Source organism: Echinops telfairi, unplaced genomic scaffold (genome assembly GCF_000313985.2).
Source record: "Echinops telfairi isolate 266 unplaced genomic scaffold, ASM31398v2 ScPeMD7_7424;HRSCAF=8462, whole genome shotgun sequence".
Lineage (NCBI taxonomy): Eukaryota > Metazoa > Chordata > Mammalia > Afrosoricida > Tenrecidae > Echinops > Echinops telfairi.
In genome coordinates, this window is record NW_022111324.1 from 26,072,623 (window position 1) to 26,095,459 (window position 22,837).

A 22,837-nucleotide genomic window follows, 5' to 3' on the forward strand; every position below is an offset into this window, starting at 1 on the left:
AGCTGCTGGCGATTTCTAACTACTGCCCACACCGATTGCAGTAGTGTAACCACTACCGTCAATAAATCAAAACTTTGCTTTTACCAGTACGTAGTCTGACCATTTGTCCCTCGCAGTTCGAAGGGCTGCCTGCCGTAGCCTCATCACATGGGTGAACCTGGAGCTTGGCCAGTGCTTCGGTCCAATTTCATCTGGATACGACCTGAAAGAGCATGATGGTAATCATAACTGACATTTATCTAGTGCTCACACATGCCAGGCTGTTCCCTGAATGTTCACATGTATTAACCCATTCAGTCCTCCAGCAACCTTGGGAAGAAGATCCAATTATTGCTGCTATCATCGCTATATTGCAGATAAGGAATTGGTGCTAGGAGAGATTTAGCAGCTTGCTGCTTACTATACACAAAGACCTTTATAGGAAATCTCTTCCCTAGATTCTAATGTGAATCCTATGAAGTAAGACTCTCCATTCCACGGATGAGGAAACAGGTACAGAGGCGCTAGTAAGGGCAGTCAGGATGTGAATCCACGCAGTTTAACCACCAAATACTTCTTCCTAGACACTTTTCTCAATGTCTGTCTGTCTGTCACGTACATTTTGAAATGCTTCAGTGTCAGAATAAGAATTTCCCAGGAAAAACAGAGCTTCAATTTACTTCTTGGCGTGTTCAATAAAGGATTCCACAGAGCCTAGCCCATCGGTCTGCTGCAGATGAAGTCATGGGACAGATGGATATGCAATGCTTTGGGGAATCTTTGCTGAAATTTACAAAATAACCAGGACTCCTAATTACATTGTCTTATAGGCAAATGGTTTGTCACATGCTACAAAACCTTTCTACCAGTTCTCTACTGGTTTGCACATTGATATTGTTACTGTGGCCCTGACCCCACCAAACAGGTGATCATTGAAGTTCTTTGAGTTAGACTGGCTGTATATTGACTTTAGTGACAGGAAGACCACACAACAACATGACTGTAACTGGCTTAATGAAATAGGCACAAAACAAACAAACAATATGACTGTAGTCAAACAAATAAAGTTAAGAAAACTATGTACTGCACTAGAATTCTTTGTGATGTCTTCTCCAATTACTGTTTTAATGGAAATCAATTGGGTTCATGTTTTTATGGATCTATTGCCAAGAAATCATTGCTTTCTCTAATGTTTTTCACACTGGCCTTGGCATGTAACACATCCAGTCAAAATATAACTATTGAGAAAATTATCAGGATGCAGGGTAGATACAGAAGGTCATTTTGTGCCATTTTTAATTTCTCCAATGTCTATTATTCCAAATTCCAAAGGAAAGTTCAAAATTTTTAGAATGCTCCAAGTGTGTGGCTTTTTTTCTTGATGTGTGAACCATATGTTGGGATTAGTATATCTATCTATCTATATATCTTACCCAGACAGACTCAAAAAAAAGAGTTTTTGTTTACTTTCTTCTTTTCCTCCAGAATGACATTTGTTATTAAAATACAAATCTGGCTTTCAATCAATGACTTAACTTGAGTAGAAATTCAGGTAAACTCAATTCATTCTAGTTCTAAACTTTGATGAACTTAAGCTGGCATTACAGTGCTCGGAGGAACTATTTACAATAATTTCTCCATGCTCTCGCTCACTCATCTGTGCATCCAACAAGTATTAATTTACTGACTGCCAGGAAGGTAGCACTGGGAGAAAATGTAAAATATTTGTTCTGGCTAGCTGCTGCCCAAACCCTAAATTTACTTAGGAAAAAAATATGTAAATTACATATTTAAAGAACAATTTGTTACTTAAGTATATTGTGCCAAAAGGGTGAGGTAAAGTGTTGCGAGGTGAGATTTTGTAACCACGGTAGTTGGGAATGGAGACTTTGTAAGAGGTGGGACTGGGGACTTGTCTTAGATATACTGAAAGGAAAACCCTCTAGGAAAATAAACTTGCAAGAGCAAAGACTTGGTGTTGGGACAAAAAAAGTCCAAAAGACATCATGGAATATTCAAACTAAAGTAGATTTTTTTGTTGAGAAGCAGTAGAAATATGGGCGCAAAAGCATGGGGAGTAAGTTTATGGAAACATATACATCTGCAGTATTAAAACATTTTCCAATGAATATTGTCAAGCTATTGTAGCTTTTCACTTGTGAGACAGTTTATTGTGCCAGCCTGGCTGATAGACGCAGGTGGGATTGACTGAGGGGCGGAGAGATGGATGGCTTGGTGAGCCTCGCCTTTCTTGCTGTGATCATCGGACCAGTGTGCGGCTGCCTTGCTTGTTCTGTGCTTCAATTTAAAGGCTACACTGCCTGTGGGACGCCTAGCCTGTGGACTGTGTTGCTGTAAGTTGAGGTCCCTTTAAGACTTCTCTGGAGCTGGGGACTGGCAATTGGTGACCTGCCTTGTGATTGGCTGCTGTGCTGACATAACCTAGCTCTCTCTACAAATAGAGGAAGATCTGGCATCAGTTAGAGACTGGAAGGACTGCTAGTCTCTCAACTTTCTCTCACGGACGTGAGTTGCACTAAGCCGTTTATAGTGCTTCTAATTTAACTGTTTATTTCTTGTATATTTATCTGTATATGATTGTATATTTATCTGTATATGATTTAAGATTGTATATTTATCTGTATATGATTTAACATTTCATTTCTCGTTATATATCTAATTATCTTTATGATTTAACATTTCATTTCTTGTTATATATTAATTACCTTTATAAATAAATATATTATATTATCAAGAATTTGGTTTTATCTCTCTAGAGAACCCTGTCTAACACAACTTGTGATTTCATTTTTTTCCATTTTCCAAATACTCATGTATTTTTTAATATGGTGTTATAGTTCAGGGAGCTTATACATGCAAGCGGACCTTGCTTTGGGTATATCACTTAGCAAATTTTGATAATAAAACTTTTATTTTGATAAGTAATGCATATTGGTTACAATCACAGGCATACTCTTTTCTCTAGGAATACCAAAGGCTAAGTTATTTAAGACAAAGTCTAGCTGGTGGAATCGTGTTACTGCTCAAGGCACCCTTTTACAAAATGTTTGCAATGTGGCGACCTGTCTTCCAGGGACACCTTGCTTTCCTCTGTGGAATGCAGGAGTCCCGTTTTGTGTCTGTGGCTTAGGTACAACTACGCTCACCATGCTGCATCTTCACCTTTCACATGTGCACATGTCGGCGGAGAGAATGGAGTGTGTGGGTTAAGGATCTTGGCCTGGATTTTAATCTGTGCCCTATACTGATTGTTTGACCTTGGGAAGTTTGCTTAATTCTTCCATGGCCCCTAGGACATATAGTTCCCACCTACATGTTCCCTCACTGGAACACCTGTGTTTCATTAATTATATCAATTCAAAGAAGGAAGTAATTCCGTCTTGAGAGATTTATGTTCTCCGTGGTATTGACTGTCCATTGTGCAAGGGGAATGGCATTAGTACTTGCATCGCAGCAGCATTAGAGAAAGCCTGATGGGCGTAGCACTTACTACAGTGCTTCTTGCATAGTAGGAACTTATTGGAGTCTTTATAAAAGAGGAAGCCACCCACCTAATATTTTATATAGACTGATTTGATAAGATGGTTTGGAGGATGACGTAGAGATGACAGTTACTAATTAATCACAATGGCTAAGACTGGAAATAGCCTAAATGTTCATCAATAGAGGAATGCTTAGATAATTATGACACATGATGCAAAACCATGACTATGTTCATAAAAGGCATGAAGAAGTTCCCCATCCACCGCTATGAAATTATCTCCAGGATATGCTGTACACAAAGCTAATTAAATATAGAAAGCATACAAGAGTTTCACTGTGATCTCTCAGGTATAAAAGATTTATAATCAAAATACAAATAATACATTAAAATATATACTATTGTGGTAATTTGTATATGAGCTAATGAGAACCTGGCTTTGGTTGATGTGAGAAGGAAGAGAGAACTATTACAGTCTGTCAAGGGAAGAAATGACAGGTCTTCATAACTCATTAGATTTTGAAAAATGGGACCCATTGCCATCCAAACACTTCTGGCTCATAACAAACCTACATAGGATTTTCAAGGCTGTAAATTCTTACGGAATTTACAGGTGTCCATGGAGTGGCTGGTGGGTTTGAAATGAAGATCTTGAAGTTATTGGTCCAAGACTTACCTAATAGCCCCGCCAGGGTTCCTAATTCATTGGATAAAGAGATGACGGACGGGGAAGAGTCACATGTGTGCCCTGGGTTCGAAGCCGGAGCGTTTGTTAGAGGAGAAAGAGTAAACAATGAGTTTACAAAATGTGATCTCGAGACTCACTGTGGTTCGTCCAGAGGCCTCCACTCGACATAGTGGTACATGCGCTGCACATTTCTCAGCCACTCCCTGAGTATTGCTGTTGTGTTGTCCACGTTGTGGTCAGTGGCTGCCCTGCACGAGAGAGAGCAGAGCACGGCTCAGCAGGGTGAGCTAAGAGAAGAGCAAACCAAATGAGGGGGTGGGACGTAGGTTATTTGAAACCACTTCTCACATAGGCCAAACTAGACAGTGCTTTTCTGAGTGCGAGATACTATTTAAATTTATTTTTGCGCTATTAGATCTTCAGTCAGGTCTTGGCTGAGAGTAGAATCACTAAATAGTTGTGTTAGTAACAGATGAAAACAAACAGGAAAAAAATGCATTTGATTAGAGTCCATTAATGAGTCTGGAAAATCAGTCCATTTCCTTAGAGATTCAGTTATCTAAGATGTCAGTTCTATCCTTGAACTTTATCTAACAGTCACCTTCAATGTAACAATCACAAATCTCATTGGAATTTCCTGTGACCTTTGCAGGCTACAACAGCGTTTCTAGTCAATAGTGCTTTAACCAGGTGCACGTCAAGGGAGAGTCGCAATAAATGTTTTCGGTGTGAACTAACTATGATCTCTTCACAGTTCTGTTTTGAATTTTCTTTACCACCACTTATAAGAAACATGAAGAAAAAACAAAACGCAAACTCACTGCTACTGAGTAAATTCTGACTCATGGCAACCCGACAGAAAAGGGTGGGACTCCCACTTTGGGTTTCCCAGTTTCCCAGAAGCAAAATGACTCACGGTTCTCCCACAGAGCAGCTGGCAGGCTCGAACTGGGGCCTTGCGGGTGGCAGCCCAATGCAAAACCACTACGCCAAGGCTCCCTCTTCATAGGAAATACAGTATCTTTCAAACTCTTCAGATGATGCATCTTAAACTGGTTTCTGATTTAACCTGAAAGTTTAACAAAGGGATCCTCCCAGCTCTGCCTTACAAACTTGACAGCGTACAGAAAGTTTGGAAGTGCCCTACACAAGAGTGCGGAGCTGCATGCAGAACCCGGAAGCAGCCCACTCCTGTCTCCCTGGGTGCACACAGCCAGGACCGCGGCTTATGAAACCGCAGATTCGAAATCACTGGTCAGCAGACCCCATTTCTGCAAAGCTGCTATCGAGAACAAAGTCAGATCCTTTGAAGAAGGAAAAGACATGTTTACAACTACAATATAGGAAGCTTTTCTGCAAATTAAAGACATTGAATATTCATACAAAGCCCACTTTATTATCAGGAAAATGAAACTGTAACAGTCCATTCTGAAACAAGCCCTACCAAAACTATTAGGTGCTTTCAGTGATAAAGGAGAAGACCATGCTTCCATGTCTTTACCAAGGAAAGAAAACTAATTAGCCTCAGACAGATAAGCAAACTGGCACATTCATACAATGAAGTGTGAGGATAAGTCGGAAGAGCACTGTTACAAAACCAGAGAAAACTTCGTTAAAGGTATGAAGCCACTGTTTCTTGGTTTATCTTTCATTGAGTTCTCTACCCTTATAAGACAATATCGTCTCTCTCTGAATCTCCCTCAAAGAAGTCTGTGCTTTTCCATTGAGCACCACTCAAGACAGTTTTGGCATCCTTAAAGGGCTCAAAATGTGCTCCTTTTCCATGTTCTTCCAGTTTAGGGGAACAAAAATAAGTCAGAAGGGGCGAGATCGGGGCTGTAGGGTGGGCGGGGGAAGGTTCCCAACAAATTTCTCACAGAACAGTTCTTGGTACCCTTGAAGAAGGAGCAGATGCATGGCTGTGATGCAAAATAGTCCTTAGCACATTAGCTTCAGACTTCTTCACCCTGGGTCTGAGAAGAAAAGCTGTCAAGATTAGCCCTTGGGAATTCCAAACATTGTCACCATCACCTTCTGAGTTAAACTCTCTGCCTGGCATTTAACTGGCCCAGTAGATCCCCCAGAAACCACTCTCTTGGGGGAGAATTTCTTTTGAAGGCACCTTATAGAGACGAAGACAAGTGTTTTACTGACAGCAATGCCTTCAGATTACAGAGATACATTGAAACGTATGTTGTGTGAAATAAACCCATGCATGGATGAACGAGAGCCCTAATAGCAATATTTTATAAACTTCACTCATTGTTCAATGACACAAAAAGTTAGCTTTCAAGCCATGAAAAGGCATACAGGAAGCTTAAATGCACAAGCTAGGTTTAGAAAGCTACAATCACACTTACATGATATTCTTAAAAAGGCCAAACTTTAAGCCCTAGCTAGCAAGTCAATTCCAATCATAGTGACTTTACAGGACAGAACAGACCTGCCTCCGAGGGCCGCCAAGGCTGTACTCTGTATGGGAGCCAACTGCCACGCCTTTCTCTGTTGGGTTCAAATCATCCACCTGACTGGCTAGCAAACGAGTTCTTTTTAAAAATTATTTAATCATTTTATTGGGGGCTCGTATAACTCTTATCACAATCCATACATACATCCATTGTGTCAAGCACATTTATTTGTACATCTGTTGCCATCATCATTCTCAAAACATTTGCTTTCTACTTGAGCCCTTGGTATCAGCTCATTTGTTCCACCTCCCTCCCGATTCTCCCCTCCCTCATGAACCCTTGATAATTTATAAATTATTATTATGTTGTCTTGTCTTACACTGTCCAATGTCTCCCTTCACCCACTTTTCTGTTGTCTGTCCCCCAGGGAAGAGGTTATATGTATATCCTTGTAATCGGTTCCCCCTTTCCACCCCTCCCTCCCTCCACCCTCCTGGTATTGCCACTATCACCACTGGTCCTGACGGGATCATCTGTCCTGGATTCCCTGTGTTTCCAGTTCCTATCTATACTAGTGTACATCCTCTGGTCTACCCAGATTCATAAGTAGAATTGGGATCATGATAGTGGGGGATGAGGGCAAGGAAGCATTTAGGATCCTGAGGTACTGAAGGGATCAGTAATCAGGAATCAAGGAACAAAAAAAATCATATCATTGTGTGCTCACCTTCCCGATACCATCACTGAAAACAAATGGGTGCGTAAGCAAATGTGGTGAAAAAAGCTGATGTGCCCGGGTATCAAAAGATATAGCATCTGGGGTTTTAAAGGCTTCAAGGTAAACAAGCGGCCATCTAGCTCAGAAGCAACAAAGCCCACACGGAAGAAGCACACCAGCCTGTGTGACCACGAGGTGTCAAAGGGATCAGGGATCAGGCATCAAAGAACAAAAAATCAAATCATTGTGAATGAGGGGCAGTGCAGATTGGGGACCCAAGACCTATCTGTAGGCAACTGGACATCCCCTTACAGAAGAGCTGTGGGGAGGAGAGGAGCCACTCAGGGTTCAGGGTAGCAACGATGAAACGTACAACTTTCCTCTAGCAACCGAGTTCTTAACCACTGCCTCCCCAAGGCTTCTTCAACAGAACTACCGACACAGTGAAACGATAAGTGGTTTTCAGGGGCTCCAGAGAACAGAGGGTAGAAGAAAGGGGCCCTTAAAGGTAAAGAAATGTTTTTTATGATTTGGTAATGGTAGATATTATGCATTTTTCAAAAACCCTTAGGCGTGTGCAAGCCCAGTTCTGAACCGTCATGGAAACCCTGCGGACAGTTCTAGTTTGCACACACGGGGCCACCCAAGGCAGAGTCAATTCTATGCGAGCAATCAACAGACAGCCATGTAAATGGCGGGCTTTCGTTAATACTAAGACACTGCCTGGTAACTGTTGGACTGCTGACAGCAAGGTTGGAGGTTCAAGTCCACCAGACATTCGGATGGAGCAAGATGAGACCGTCACTATAAAGAGTTCAGGAACCCTGCAGGGTCCCTATGCATGCCATCCACAGACTGGCACCGTGGGCGGGGGGAATGCATCAAGATTGCTTCATGCATTGTGGCAGATGTGTCCCAGAAATCCAAGGCACTGATCACAGAGCAGTGAGTACAAGGTAGGAGAGTACATGAGAAAGCTTGACTTTCTGGACAATTTAAACCTAAAACTTCTCAAAAACAAATTCTGTAAAAACTATGGGGGAACATTGTCATCAGAATTTGGAGCAGCAACGTGCAAAACAAGAACAATCATCAGGTAACATTTCAAGCAATCCAAAGAAAGAAAATAATAAATGATTTTATAACCAGCCTGTCATTCAAGTATTAAGGGTATAGAGAAATAGACTTAAGTCCACAAGAATAAAGAATACCATATTCCTTAGAAATCCTTTGGCTCTTTAGCCAAATAAGATATGACTTAGGAAATGTTGGCAAAAGACTGCTACTAGCATTTAATATAGTTAATTGTACACCAAAAACTAAAAGGAAAGTGGGACAAGGGAAGAAGAATAAATGTCACATAGTCTAACAGAAAAAATAATGCAAAATGTTAACATAACGGTAGAAAGGAGAGAACGTTTATCACTGAATAAAGAGTCAAAAATATAATTTAAAGGCAACAAACATAATAATATAAGTCTAAGACAAAAATTAAGATAGAAAGTAATGACATTAAAAACATTAAAATAAAAACAAATAAAATGCTTATTTTAAAAAATTCAACAAAATATTAGTTACGGCACTAGTTAACCTAATGAAAAAGATAGAGGCTGCACAAATATTTTAAAAATGAAGAAATGACAAGGGGGCAGAAATAATGAATGATAGGAAGTTTTAAAAAGTAATTGTCCAACTTATTGAAAAATAAATTTAAAAACTAGCTTTAAAAATAGGTGATTTTTAAGAAGAAGTATTAACAAAATTGAACCCATTTGTGATATAAAGCTTAAGCATAACAATTTCCATTGACAAAACATAGAAAATTACCAAAGAATTATGAAAGTTACCTAAGAAATATCTCACACTCAAAATAAAAAAAGAAAAGAAATAAAAACACTAGGCCCAGATGGTTTCCAAGCGAATTTTACCAAATATTAACAGACCAGATATTTCCATTGCTACATAACTTGTCCACTATAGTGTAGAAAAAGAGTAAAAATTCCAAATGCTTTAATAATGCAGACACAATATTGATAGACGAACCTGCTGAAGATAACAGAGATACGATAACAGGGAATAACAAATCAATCTTTTGATGAATATGTCACAAAAATCTAACCTATTAGCAAATATAGTATAACATCCTATCAAGAAAATAATATAGCATGGCATAAGATAATTCAATATTAGAAAATGGATTTTCTTTAAAAAAAACACCTCATTTTATTTTGTTATTTCCTGCTGGGTAGTGGTTACAAGTTGGGCTGCAATCTGCAAGTTCAGCATTTCGAAACCACTAGCCGCTCCTCAGGAGAAAGACGGGGCTTTTTATGCCCGTCAACAGTTACCGTCTCGGAAACTCGAAGGGCGCAGTTCTACCCTGTCCTGTTTGGCTGCCGTGTGTCGGCCTTGACTCCACGGTAGTGCGTGAGTAGAAAACACACAGCAAAAGATGTACATGTGTTCTACATATCGTGCAAATTTCTACATGTACAATTCAGTAACATGGAAAACGACTACTTTTCAAGTGTGCAACCTTCCCCACCTTTTCCAAATTAATCTTCTACCATTCACATCAACTCACTGGCCTCTAACCTTCCATCTTAGAAAATCTATTAATATAATTAACCATGAGTATTTATATACCTGGAGGAACACATCATATAATCATCTTCATAAACACTCTAAATAAAGTCTTCAAAAGATTTAACACGTATTCCTAATTTTAAAAATCCACACTCAGTAACTGTGTTAGTCCGGGTAGACTAACTAGAGAAACAAATCCATAGAAATGCATATATATATAACAGAGAGTTTTAGGTAATGGGTAATTGTATATTAAGAAAGCATCCCAGCCCAATTCAGTCCAAGCCCACAAGTCCGATTATTAGCCCATATGTCTGATACCAATCTATAAAGTCCTCTTCAGACTCACGAAACACATGCAATGATGCCAAATGCAGTGGTGGTGTAAGCATCTCAGCACTGGCAGGGGTCTCCATGTACTGGCTTCTCCAGCACCCAGGGCTGTATCAGAGTAGGTCCATGAGGCTTCTCATGAGGAATGTGTCCCAGGGAGTCAGTCAGCCTTGTCAGTAGAGTCTCCAAGGGAGTGATGAGAGAGAGAGAGAGAGAGAGAGAGAGAGAGAGAGAGAGAGAGACTCCCATCTCCAAGGAGGAAAATCTCTGAGTTCCTAGATTTCTCAGGAGAAGACCATGCCCACACAGAAGGCCTCATTGGCTATGATCCGATTGACAGACTAGATTCCACCCCTTCACTCTTAATCCTCTCAAGTCCCAAAGTGACACCAGATTATGTAACTACCACAGTAACTGATGTATGCTTTCTAGAATCCACCCGATAGCTGTGAGTTTATTTTTGGTTTTCTACCATGATTCAAATATGCACACACAGTTATACATATGCTTCCCACCTTCATATTGCTTATTTTGGCCATGTTATCAGAAGGTCCAATCCCAGGGGTCCATCATGCTTGGATGTGCAGTGGGAAGGAGGAAGACTCTAGGAGATGGACAGACACTGGCTGTAAGTACTCAAACACAGATAACAACTGTGAGGATTTTGCAATAGCAGGGAACATTTTGCTCTGTTGTAATAGAGATGATAGGTTTGAGTCAGAACCCACTCAACAATGCCTAACCAGCAACAAAAATGCCTTCCCTGGAGCAGAAAGACATTGATACTAAGGTCAAAGAGAAAAAGATGTCCATCTACAACTCCGTTACTATTCTTACTATGTTGAATATACGGGTTGATTTTAAACCACCTAGCATTTCCTTTTCCTGTTCAAACAACTGCTCTTGTTCTAGGTACGGGTCCTGCATGAACACAAAGGGGTGTTCTGAAATTCCCATTCTTTTCAATGCTATCCGTAGTTTCTTATGAATAGACACACATACATACAGTCTAATGCCTTTACATAGTCAATAAAACACACGATCCATCTGAATCATTACTGACCTCTTCTGAATTTGGAATGAATTTCTGGCAGCTCCCTGTCAATGCATTGCTGCAAGTATTATTAAATGAATCTTCAGCAAAACTTTACTTGCATATGATATTAATAATATTGTTTGATAATTTCCCTATTTTGTTGGGTGATTTTTTCTTTGGAATGGGTGCAAATATTGGGATTTCCAGTCTGTTGGCAAGGTATATTTCATGGCATGGATAAGGAAGTGCGTCCAGTGCTTCATCAGCTTGTTGAAACACTTCAAGTGGTGTTCTGTCAAATCCTGGAGACTTGCTTTTGTCTAATGCTTTCAGTTGATCATATGCTACCTCTTGAAATGGTTGATTGCACATATGATCAATTTTAGAGTGAAGATGTTGGTAAAACTCCTCAATTTCTTCATCACTAGCTTCAGTGGTTGTTGCGAAAATTTGAATGATAGTTGCATTAGTTGAATTTCCTTGACTGTCGATAGATATAATCATATCTAAAACAGCATTGTACTTCATGAGAGATCTTGAAATGTTCTTGTTGACATTTCGGCCATTCCTCTTGACTGTATCATCCCTAGCACGGTAAACTATATGATTTTCTGATTCAAAATGGCCAATACCAGTCCATTTCAGCTCACTAAGGCCCGAGTTGTCACCTCACTTCATTTTTGATCACTTCCAATTTTTCATACTTCATACATTCTGTGTTCCAAGTTATTGAAACATGTGCAACACAAACCCTAAAACTATGAACCAGGTATAATGCATACTCTTCTGTGCTCACAATATGTTCCCATTAGGTGCCATCGGGCCAGTTCTGACTCACAGTAACTATGTACACTAGAAGGAAGCACTGCCCATCCTGAGCCAGCCTCACAATCATGATGCTTGGGCACTGATGGAGCCACAGTGTCAGTCCATCTGGCTGAGGGGCTTCCTCTGTTTAGATCACCTTCCACTTTGCCAATCATGATGTCTTTCTCCGGGTTTGATCCCTCCTGAAGGCGTATCTAAAGTTCAGGACACTAATCTTCACCATTCTCACTTCTAAGAAGTAATCTGGCTGTGCTTCTTCTAAAACAGATTTGTTTGTTTTTCTGGAAGTTCATTATTCAAAATTCTTTGCCAAAACCAGAATTCAAATCTCGCAACTCTTCTCTAGTCTACCCAGCTTTTGAACGCAGATGAAACTGCGTTTCAATGAGACCATTGAAAATACTATGATTTGGCTCAGGGGCATCTCGTTCTCAAAATGACATCTTTGCCCTCTAACATCATAAAGATAACGTTTGCAGCAGATTTGCCCAGTGCAGATTCAAGAAAAATGAAATCTTTGACAACTTTAATCTTTCCTTCACTTATAATGATTTTGTTTATTGTCCCCATATATGACTATTAGTTCATTAAAACAAAACAAACAACAACAAACTCACTGGAGTTAGTCAAAAGTTGTGAGAACTCTAGACTCTCTCTAAATTATTTATAAACTCTGTAGAATAATTTCATTTACCCCCCGGTGAATGTTTCCTCATTACACATAATTTGAATTTTCCAATATTCTTCTCCTGAGTTCTGGCAAAGCCTAGGTCTCAGATGGTCTCAAAAGTCTGCCCCCGAGCATCTCATGGAACAAATACTCCACGGTAGCGCGCTCAGATAAGCAATAGCTGGCCTCTACTAGTGGGTATGCTTGAAGATCAGAGTGTGGTTTTTATTTAACTAAATTTAAAATATGTGTGTATGGTATGAAGGGTATGGATGGCACAATTCACAGGTGCAAACGTTGACTCTCTTTGCATACTGCTATGCCTGCATCCTCTGATGATGCATTTCCTAACGATTCCAAAAAAGTTGCACTTATTATGTGAAATTTACTTTCCTCGCAGATGGATTAAACAACTCCAACATCTGCTTAAGTTTTTTCTCTCCTTTTCTTTCTGCTTAAGTTTAAATAGAATGGCACATATCCTTAGAAATTTGGTATTCTGGGTAATACAGATACATGTGTCTAATTCAAAATGATGCACATTTAAAATAAAACAAAAAATAAACTCATTGTCTTCAAGTCAATTATGACTCACAAGGACCCTATAAGACAGGGTAGAACTACCTCTTGGAGTTTCTGAGACTGTAACTCTTTACAGGAGTAGAAAGCTCCATCTTTCTCCTACAGAGTGGTTGGTGGTTTTGAACTGCTGACCTTGCAGTTAGCAGCCCATGTCATACCACTACACCACCCCATATGATCTCTGACTGAGAGGAAGAACTGTGTTGACCACTGTATACTGAAGCACTCCACCCACTGAGGAAGCCTCCCCACCCCACTGGTCCTCATAACTAACCATCCCATCTGTCCATCCCCTGATGAATGGACAATAAACAGAAGTCCAGGAAGCCACTTCTAACTGTTGCTTTTTAATCCCTGAGACCAAAAAAAAAGAAGAGCTTCTATTCGAATTTGTAATAATGAAAGCATTTGGGCTCTGGTCCACCAGAGTTGGAAAACGAGATGCCGAAGGTCCAGAAGCACATTCCCTGGAGGAAAGAGCAGCTGTGTTCGGGCTCTGTTTTCAGAGCCCTGGAGAACAGTGCAGCAGTGCGGTGCCGGTCCTGCTGTGAGACTCCACAAGCAACTGTACACAAACCTTGGTGGCTGCGGCTGGTTTGTCCATCTGGCCAGGAAGTGGAGCACCCAGCATGTGTGCAGCCTGGAGCTGTCAATGAAATGCCTCGCTCCACCCTCAGGGTGTCCCTCCAGCTCCGGACACTGCACAAGGCCAAGACCCTCTCACCATCTCCCAAGCAGAAAATGGCCGAGTAACTGCTGCCTCTGCCATGATTCCATCCTTCTTCTAATCAGACCGGGAAAGGGCCCACCAAGGTAGCGAAGAGGATCTGCTGAAAGCGTTCTTGAAGAAAACAATTGAGACGAAATGACAGCTGTCGACCTGGAGGGGTGTTTATAAATCATAGTTACTAATATGTTTTCACGTCTCTTCCCCCAGGCGAAATTCTCATGCTGATGCCAGTAAATGTGCTCTTATTTGGACATAAAAACCACACTCACTGCCATCGAGTCAACTCCAGCTCACAGATCCTATGGATCGCCAAGGCTGCACCTCTGCATGGGGATCGAAAGCTTCGTCTTCCACCTGCGGAGCTCCTGGTGGTTGGCTTCTCCATCGCCCTGATGGGCAGCAGCCCCGTGGGTAACCATGACACCACTAGAGTGCCCACTATTTGGACAGAGGCAGCAGTGGGATTCAGCTGGTTCACACCGCTTCAGAGAAACCGATCCCTAATTTTTTTTTCTGAGTTTGGCAAACTAGTTATTAAAAGGGCACTTGTAGTCAGTGATCTCTCTAAGGCGGGTGACTGCAGTCACTCAATTCGGAAAACACAAATTTATATGCCTTACTCTTTTTTAGCCTTTTTGTTCCTGTGCATTTGTTATGTTAGTAAACAAACATAATAGGTAAAGAGAAAATGTGCCAAACAACCAGAATGGCACACAATGCCATTCGCTTCAACTTTGTATGACACTCTGAGTTAGTTAATTATGCCAACCTGGCCAATAATCACATGTGGGGCTAATTGAAAGGCAGAGGGATAAATGGGTGGTGAGCCTCGCCTTTCTAGTTCTCGGGTCTCTTGCTTTCTGATGGTTGCACCAGGGTGCAGCTGCCTTAGCAGTTCCCTGCTTCAGCTTGCAAGATTGACTTCCTACAAGACATCCCCAAGGAGAAGCCACATGGACCTACCCAGATGCAGCCCTGGGTGCTGGAGCAGCTATGTGGAGACCCCTGCTAGTGCTGAGATGCTTATTTGTTCACTGACTCAGCTTTCCTCCTGCAGTCAGCATCATTGCCTGTTTTGTGAGGTGGAGGACTTTGTGGACTGGTGTTGGGTTAATGGGTTAATGATGGACTTGTGGGCTTGGGCAGCATTGGGTTGGGATGTTTTCATGATGCACATTTTCTTTGCATAAAACTCTCTCTTATACATGAGTTGCTGTGGATTTGTTTCTCTAAAGTACCTAGACTAATACACACTCCAAATTCCCACAAGATATTATGAGTGAATTGAGCAATTCCCGAAAGTGTTCAAAGAGCTAAAAATATTGTCAGGACAATTTCTGTAACTTCAGCAGAAGCAGAAACGGGTGTTTCGAAGATGAACAGAATATGTTGAGAAGAGAAGTCGCCTGTTTCTAATCTGTCAAACACAATGACTATTGTGTTCGTGGTAGTGGTAGGTGGCCTACCTCCAAAGAAATGGGATCCCACTCCTCCAGTGAAAAGACGGTTATGGATAAACCACACAGTCAATGCTGCTCAGTCAAAAATGAAGACTGTAGTAAGTAAGGACACCAATCAGGAAGTGATATGGAAATAACAAACAGTTTTATTGATTTTTGTCAGGTATTATTTAATATTTTTACATTAATATTTAAAAACTCATTCTTACAGCATAGTCATTTTTTGTACCTTTTTATTGTTCTTATTTAAGTATTAACAGTATGAAAGAATAAACTACCTTTTAGTATGTCGGGTGTTTTATACCTGAAACCATTGGGGAAGTTAACCGGTTGCTGAATTATTTGAATCTACCACTGGACATAGGGTTCACGAAATATGTAATCAGCTAAGATGAGGCCACTAGGGTAAGGCCTGGTGTTTTAAAAAGAGGGGAAGATAGGACGATGGCTGTGTGGAGATGAAGGTAGAGTTATGCTATCACCGTCAAGATCTCTTAGGGCTACGAGAAGCTGGGAGCGACAAGGGGGGATCCGCCTGGAGAGCCTTCAGAGAGAGCATGCTTTTGTTAACCCTTGGATTAGGACTTCTAGGCTCCAGAACCACAAGACAACACATCCTTATTACTGTACGCCACCTGAGCAGTTTCCATTCAGTTGATTCAATTCATGGCGACCAGAAGGATGCCAGGGTGGAACTGTGTTTCGCAGAGTTTTCAATGGCTGAATTTTAGGGGAAGAAGGCACTTCTTCCAAAGGGATTCTTGGTTCACTCAAACCACTAACCTTTTGGTTAGCAGGGCCTCCTTCAGCTACATAGTTTGTGGTAATTTGTTGGGGCAGCCGTTGGGAATGCATACGGTAAGCAAATTGGAAAACTAATCAGAAACATGAGCTAGCTGGAAGTCAGTGCTCCTGACAGGCTCAGACTACTCAATCTTTGCCAAAGTTGCTCACAACTGGAGTGGATTCCCACTGATAACCATAATTCTCGTCTCTCTTTCTTCCTTAGGTCTCTCTGGCCCAGGATAAGAATTTAGAAGGAGAGCTTAGCTCTTGAATTGAGCCAGTTCTTACATAAGTAATTTTCTTTGAAGGTCAAGTTAGGACAAGGACTCCTCTTTACATCAAAGGAGCACCAAGAGGTTATCCTTCTCCACCTTGCGGAGAGCTGTGACCCTTATACACCTTGGTGCGTATCTCAATGATCTACTCTAACAGGTAGACGTGGTCTACTCTAACAGAAGTGCCACAGGTGGGCCGCTTTAGCAAGGAGACATTTATTCTCTCACAGATTAGGTGGCAGGAAGTCCAGATTCTGCCCTAGAAGGCGGCTTTGTCACTCTGTTGGCTCACAATCAAAGGAAGATGCTTGTCTCTGTTCAGCAGCTGTGGGCCCATTATCCGTGGACACCTCCATGTGTCTGGGAGTCAGTCTTTCCCTGGGCTGAACAGATTCTCCATTCAGGGACCTCAGGCCCAAAGGACGTACTCAGTCCCACTCTTCTTGCGTGCTGGTAGTAGGTCCTTAGAGCTCCACGTTCTTCTCTCGCTTTTATCTCCAGTAAGATAAAAGGTGTTTCAAGCCACACACCAGAGGAAGTCCGCTGACATTGGATCAAAGCTCTGACCGGATTAAGGTGCCACATCTTACCATTAATCATCTTACAACTGATCGGCTTATGACATCAAGTCCCATTATAGAGGGTTTTTATATAACATCACGATACAAGTGCCAAACTAGACAGTCATGGTCCAGGCAAGTTGCCATATATTTGGGGAGGACACAATTCAATCCATGGCAGTGCTCGTGCTTGGTTCCCACCCTGTCCATTGGCTCTCACTCCCTTTGCAGTGTGTATGTAACATGGAAGAACTGATACAAGTGCAACATTGACCATGGCCTCTCAGGCAAGTGCAGGTCATTTTTCATCCCAGCATTGCCTGCCTGCTTTCTCTCAGATTTTGTTCCTAGTTCCTGCGTCCTCCCACCTCTTCCTCTTCTCTAGCTGTTTGAATTCACAAAGACGGAAGGGCCCTGGAATCAAAGCCTAACCAACACATGTCAAGAAATACTGAAATGTTCAATGGTGGGTGTAGGGATTTTTTTTGGTTATTTGATTTTCTGGTTTAGTCATGCATAATCCCTATTAAGATGAAAATGTGAGTATCTAGGCAGACCAGGAAATGCACACATCTGCATACAAATATACAAGGGTGATACCATTTCTTGGCTTTGGAAAGAGAGCGAGCGAGCAAGAGAGACAGAGATATTTTCTCTGGCAATTCTAAAAACACAGATATTTCTCCTCCTTTCAGGCCAGTTCTCATTTCTCTGCCTCGGCTCTTATACTCATAACCAACTTGAGTCATTTATTTATTTTTGCCACAAGTCTACTGAGGTCGTTAAGTCACAAGTCTACGTGGCTAAGCCCTGGACCACTGGAGCCATGTGCATACGGCAGACGGGAAGGCTCAGCAGGTGGAGCACAGATATCGAGGGCAGGGCGCCATCGACCGCATCCATCTGCACTGGCCCTCGGGGGATGTCCTCAGCTGCTCTCAACTCTGGGAAGCTTGGACATCTGACACTACAGGATAATGTTACTGTAGCTGCCGTTCCGTCAGGTCCAGAGTCATGGCAGTACCAGGGATGTCAGAGCAGAACTGTGCTCCTGGGAGTTTTCCGCCATGATTTTAAAGCAGGTTGCCAGGCCTTCCTTTCTTCTGACCTGACTTTGAGTGGGCTAGACCTCCAACTTTGTATGAACTGAGTGTGCTAACTGCTGGCTTCCTGCAGGGTCTGGACAGAGCACTGGGGCTGCCAATCAATGGGTTGAGACGACAATGACTGCCGCAGAACCAGCAAAGTCTGTCTCCAGAGGCCCAAGGGAGTGATGGAAGAAACAACAGTTAGTCACTGCCCGGACGATCTGCACCCTGACTAGTCAGTTGGCCAAAATGAATTTTCCAACTTGAGACTTCAAAAATAAAACTGCTCTCCTAGCCGCCTCTGCCTCTTGTTTTTATCCATCAAAGAAGTCTCAAAAAAGAGCTCCACGTCTGGAATCAAGTAGTGACATTCATCGGGAAAACAGGTCATGCCAGCCCCATCCCTCTGTCTCTGTCCTCCGGAATGCCTCCCGGGCAGCGGTCTGGGGAAGGAGATGCTGGGCACCCCACGGAATATAGCAACTGAATCTTGCTTCCTGTTCGAGTGTCACTTACAGAGCTAGGATCCATATGCTGGGTGGAAACTAGATATGCTTATGGATACAGATCTGGATTGGGGACTGGGAATCTTCACCAACAAAAGCTTTTCCCTAGGTCCCACCAGGACTATTGGACTCCCTGGGTGGTGAAAATGGTCAAGTCCTCAACCACTAGCGAACAGCTTGATGGTTCAAAGCCAACTAATGGCACCTCCAAAAACAGACCAGCTGATCCGCTTCTGAGAGATTACAGTCTTGAATTCTACAGGGCATTGCTACTACACACACACACACACACACACACATGGGATGGCCATGGCTCAGGATCCATTCAACCGTAACTAACAACCACCACCATTACCTTCATTAGTTGCCATTCTTCCTATTAAAGCAGGGAGAGTCAGTAAAACTCATTTCTCATGAAACCACGCCCACAATGGCCCACTTCACTGTCCCCTCAAAAACAAAAACACAGACATCTCGCACCAAGGACTGGCTAGGTGCGATGCAATAAGCAGTCTCTGATTCTGAAAAGGGAAGGGGCCAACAGATCAATATCATTCCAAAATTACAGAAGAGAGGAATGGAAACGTGTCGTATGATCAGTAGCACATCGTTTAAAAGCGTGCTATCTTCTTAATGAAGGTAAGAAGTAAAACATACTGCAAAGACATAGGGTCTTGAAACTTTGGACTCTGAGTTGTAGTTTTCCTCTTCCTTGTGCTAAAGCCCCTGGCCCCATATGTAAAGCATTTTCCAGCTTGAGTCCTATGCTAAACGAAGACTTTGCTATCTCCCCGTTTTGTGAAAGAGCCGGTTGAGATTGAGGAGTACAAACTTGCTCATGTCACACAAATGGTGGCATTGGAGCTTGAACTTTGCCTTCATTCCTCTGACCCCCTCCTCGTGTACCCTACCTTGAGCTGTCCCCAGGACACTGGCCCACAGAGAACTAGGGATTGTTGCCTTGTCAAGGGCATGAAGGAGCACAGCAATATGACCACCTTCAAAGGAAAGCATGGAAATGTGCCGATGACAAATAAAGTACGAAAAATGGGAATATTCATCATTTTCCTACTAGCTTTGCTTAAAAGGCTTGCATCAGCATCATTTTCCTTGGCACCCAAAGCTTTGGAATTCTATGCAAACTGTGGCAGCATCTGAGACAAGATAAATACGTTTTCATTCACGGAAATGCTCCTTTTCCTGTTTTTCTTCTCCTTCGTTCCTTGTTTATGCTTTGTCCCACCCTTCTTCACCCACTCTGCAGCTCCACCTTCTTTCCCTTGCTGGCTTGCCCAGTTTCTGTTAACATCTTCATTTGGCCGTGGTGCCTTGAGGAAATGGAGTTACTTGTTACAAGATCCTGCCTTGTCAAGCACTGACTCCAATGACAGGACCTAGAATCTTTCTCTGGGGACCCTGGGTCTCTCTGTCCTCCAAGCACCTGAGACTAGACTGGATCCACTCCATCTGTAATGATACGTCAACATGAGACCTAGACGTCCAGCACACACAGAAGATTTGGAAATGTAGACATGTATGGCATCTGCAAACAATGCTGTACATTGCACTTTCCAAAAACCAGATCAAGCCCACTGCCACTGACAATTTAGACTCAGAGTGGCCCTGGAGAGAGTCTTTGAGATTGTAAATGTTTAAAGGAGCAAACGGGGTTTCCGTGTTCTCCCGAGGAACAGCTGTTGAGTTCAAACCACTAGCCTTTTGGTTAGCAGCCCAATGTTCCTCCCACAGCACCAGGGCTCCCCAACCTATTCTAATTAACTGCTCTGAGTCCTTCTCCAAGGAGGCCCTGGGTGACACTGGGCTACAAAATTAAAGGTTTTGTGGTTCGCACCTATCCAGAAGTGCCTCCGAAGGAAGGCCTGGCAACCTGTTCTGAAATATCAGTGGTTAAAACCCTATGGAACAAGGTTCTATGCTGCAACATGTGGAGTCTCCGTGAGTCAGAATCAACCAGATGGCAATGAGGTTGGGTGTTACGTCTTTCTCCACCACAAGGCTCTCTTCTCTGAGAATAGGCACTGGCCAGAACCTAATAGGGTTCACCGTTCACAATGGCATTCCTTATGGATCTGATGAATGAATGAACCTTGTCAGAGTGTGGTGGTTAGGATTTATGTCAAGTAGACACTCATGGGTGAAGGAAGGGGTGGAGCCCAACCTATCAATCGGGTCCCAGGAGCTGTCAGCAGACTACCAATGGTGGATTCATCTGGCTGACTTTGGATTCATCTTCTACGGCCTCCACCAGCCTGTGTCCCCCACCTCAATTCCTCATCCTGCTTCCTGTTCATGAGCTTCCACAGCTCTCGAGTCAGTGCAGCCTCATTTGAACAGGACTGAGCATCTCTACTTCTGCAACTGTGCAAGCCACCTCTCGATATACACCTCTTTCTATAGGCAAACACGTACAAGCGCCACTGGCTTTGCTTCTCTGCAGAACCCAACAGAGGGCCTTTCCCCAATCTAACCCGAGTGCCGACAAAGGCTGAGCAGATTACACAAGAGAGAAACGGGCCCTATGTGAGAAGGGGACAGTGAAGAATAGGTACATTCAGGGCCCCTCTGATTGCGGCCCTGCTAGAATGTGTGCCCACCATTGGTAGAGTTTCCAACTCTTTCAAGAGATGCCAGGTATCCAGGTTTTAGAGATAAAGGTCTTTTTGTAGCTCATGAGAGCTTTCAGGCTTAAATGCTATGATAATAATCCAGCATGCTTGGGTCTCTCTGGAAACAAGGTCCTAACACAAAGACCACATTATTTCGGCTGTGGCTAGTCAAGGCCCATCCAGCTGCACGTACTCAGGGCACAGCGTTCAGTAATGAAACATTTCCGCTGGGGCTGGAAGGGTTGCAACAACACGGCTTTCCTGCTTTCACAGCGCAGAAAGCATCCTCGATGGAAAATGAAGGACAAACACCCACCGGCGGAACAAGTGCTTAATAATCCTCTCAACCAGTGCAAGGTCAAAGATGAGGGGAGTATAAAAATCCGATGGAAGTAATACACAATGAATATAAGGGTGGATACAGACATTATATGCAATTTCTCTCCTTGCTTAGCAACTAACCCAAACCAAACCCACTGCCATCGAGTTACTCCTGACTCACTGCCACCCGCTGTGGGTTTCTGAGACTATTTACTAGATTAAAAAGCCCAGTCTTTCTCCCACGGAGCTGCTGGTGGTTCTAACTGCCAACCATGTGAATACCAGCCCAAAGCATAACCACTATGTCACCAAGGCTCCTAAGATATACTGCTGCTCAAAAATTTGCATAGTTGGGAGCACATGAATGGAGAGGAAGAGAGAGTGGAGCACATCCTGGTCCACCAGGTCTGGAGCACGATATCCCGCTCTGAACAGCCAATGCACAGAGTGGACCATATGGATGATCCCACTATGAGACACGACGTCCCTTGCTGGCCCATGGCCCTACGGGGGACAACACTGGAGACGCACTGTCAGGATTGGCCTGGTATAGCCCCACCACACCGAGGCAAAACACTAAGGGTGTACAGCAGAGCAATTGGGGAGCACAGCAGGGAGGTCCTGAGGGAGTACAAAGGATAGACTTTGGAGCCAGAGTGTGGCACCCCATGAGACTCGACTGGAGGACACGCCTAGATGTCAAAAAATAGACCTTGATCTATTTACAGGTTTTTCTTTATTTTTTTCTTGGATATTGATTCTTTGTTGTTGTTGTTGTGTTCTCTTTTGTCACTTTGTCTTGCTATGCCTTGTTTTTGTGTGCATATTATTACCTCTGCAGGTCTATCTAGATAAAATAAGCTGGATGAGCAATCTGGAGGAGAAAACAATGGGACCGATGGTTCTGGGAGACATGGGAGAGGAGGAGGTGGGGACAAGGAGGTGGTGTTGACCAACCGGGGACAAGGGAACAACAAGCGATCCAAAATTAGTAGCAAGGAGTGTGTGAGAGGCCTGGTAGGGATTTGGCAAGGGAATGTAACAGAGAAATTACTGAAGCCCAAATGAAGGCTGAGCATGATAGTGGGACAGGAGGAAAGTCAAAGGAAATAGAGGAAAGAACTAGGAGGCAAAGGGCATTTATAGAGGTCTAA

At 42.7% G+C, this 22,837-nt stretch overlaps 1 protein-coding gene across 1 annotated transcript in view; it reads right to left on the reverse strand.

Annotated features, from left to right (window-relative positions):
- Positions 1 to 22,837, reverse strand: part of COLGALT2 (collagen beta(1-O)galactosyltransferase 2) — a gene marked incomplete at its 5' end in the record, with an annotated part of 149,846 nt that overhangs the window by 48,166 nt on the left and 78,843 nt on the right. Inside the window, 2 exons of the mRNA XM_004706785.2 lie at positions 85 to 202; positions 4,307 to 4,417. Of these exons, the coding sequence (XP_004706842.2) occupies positions 85 to 202; positions 4,307 to 4,417 (229 nt within the window). The remainder of the gene's footprint in view (positions 1 to 84; positions 203 to 4,306; positions 4,418 to 22,837) is intronic.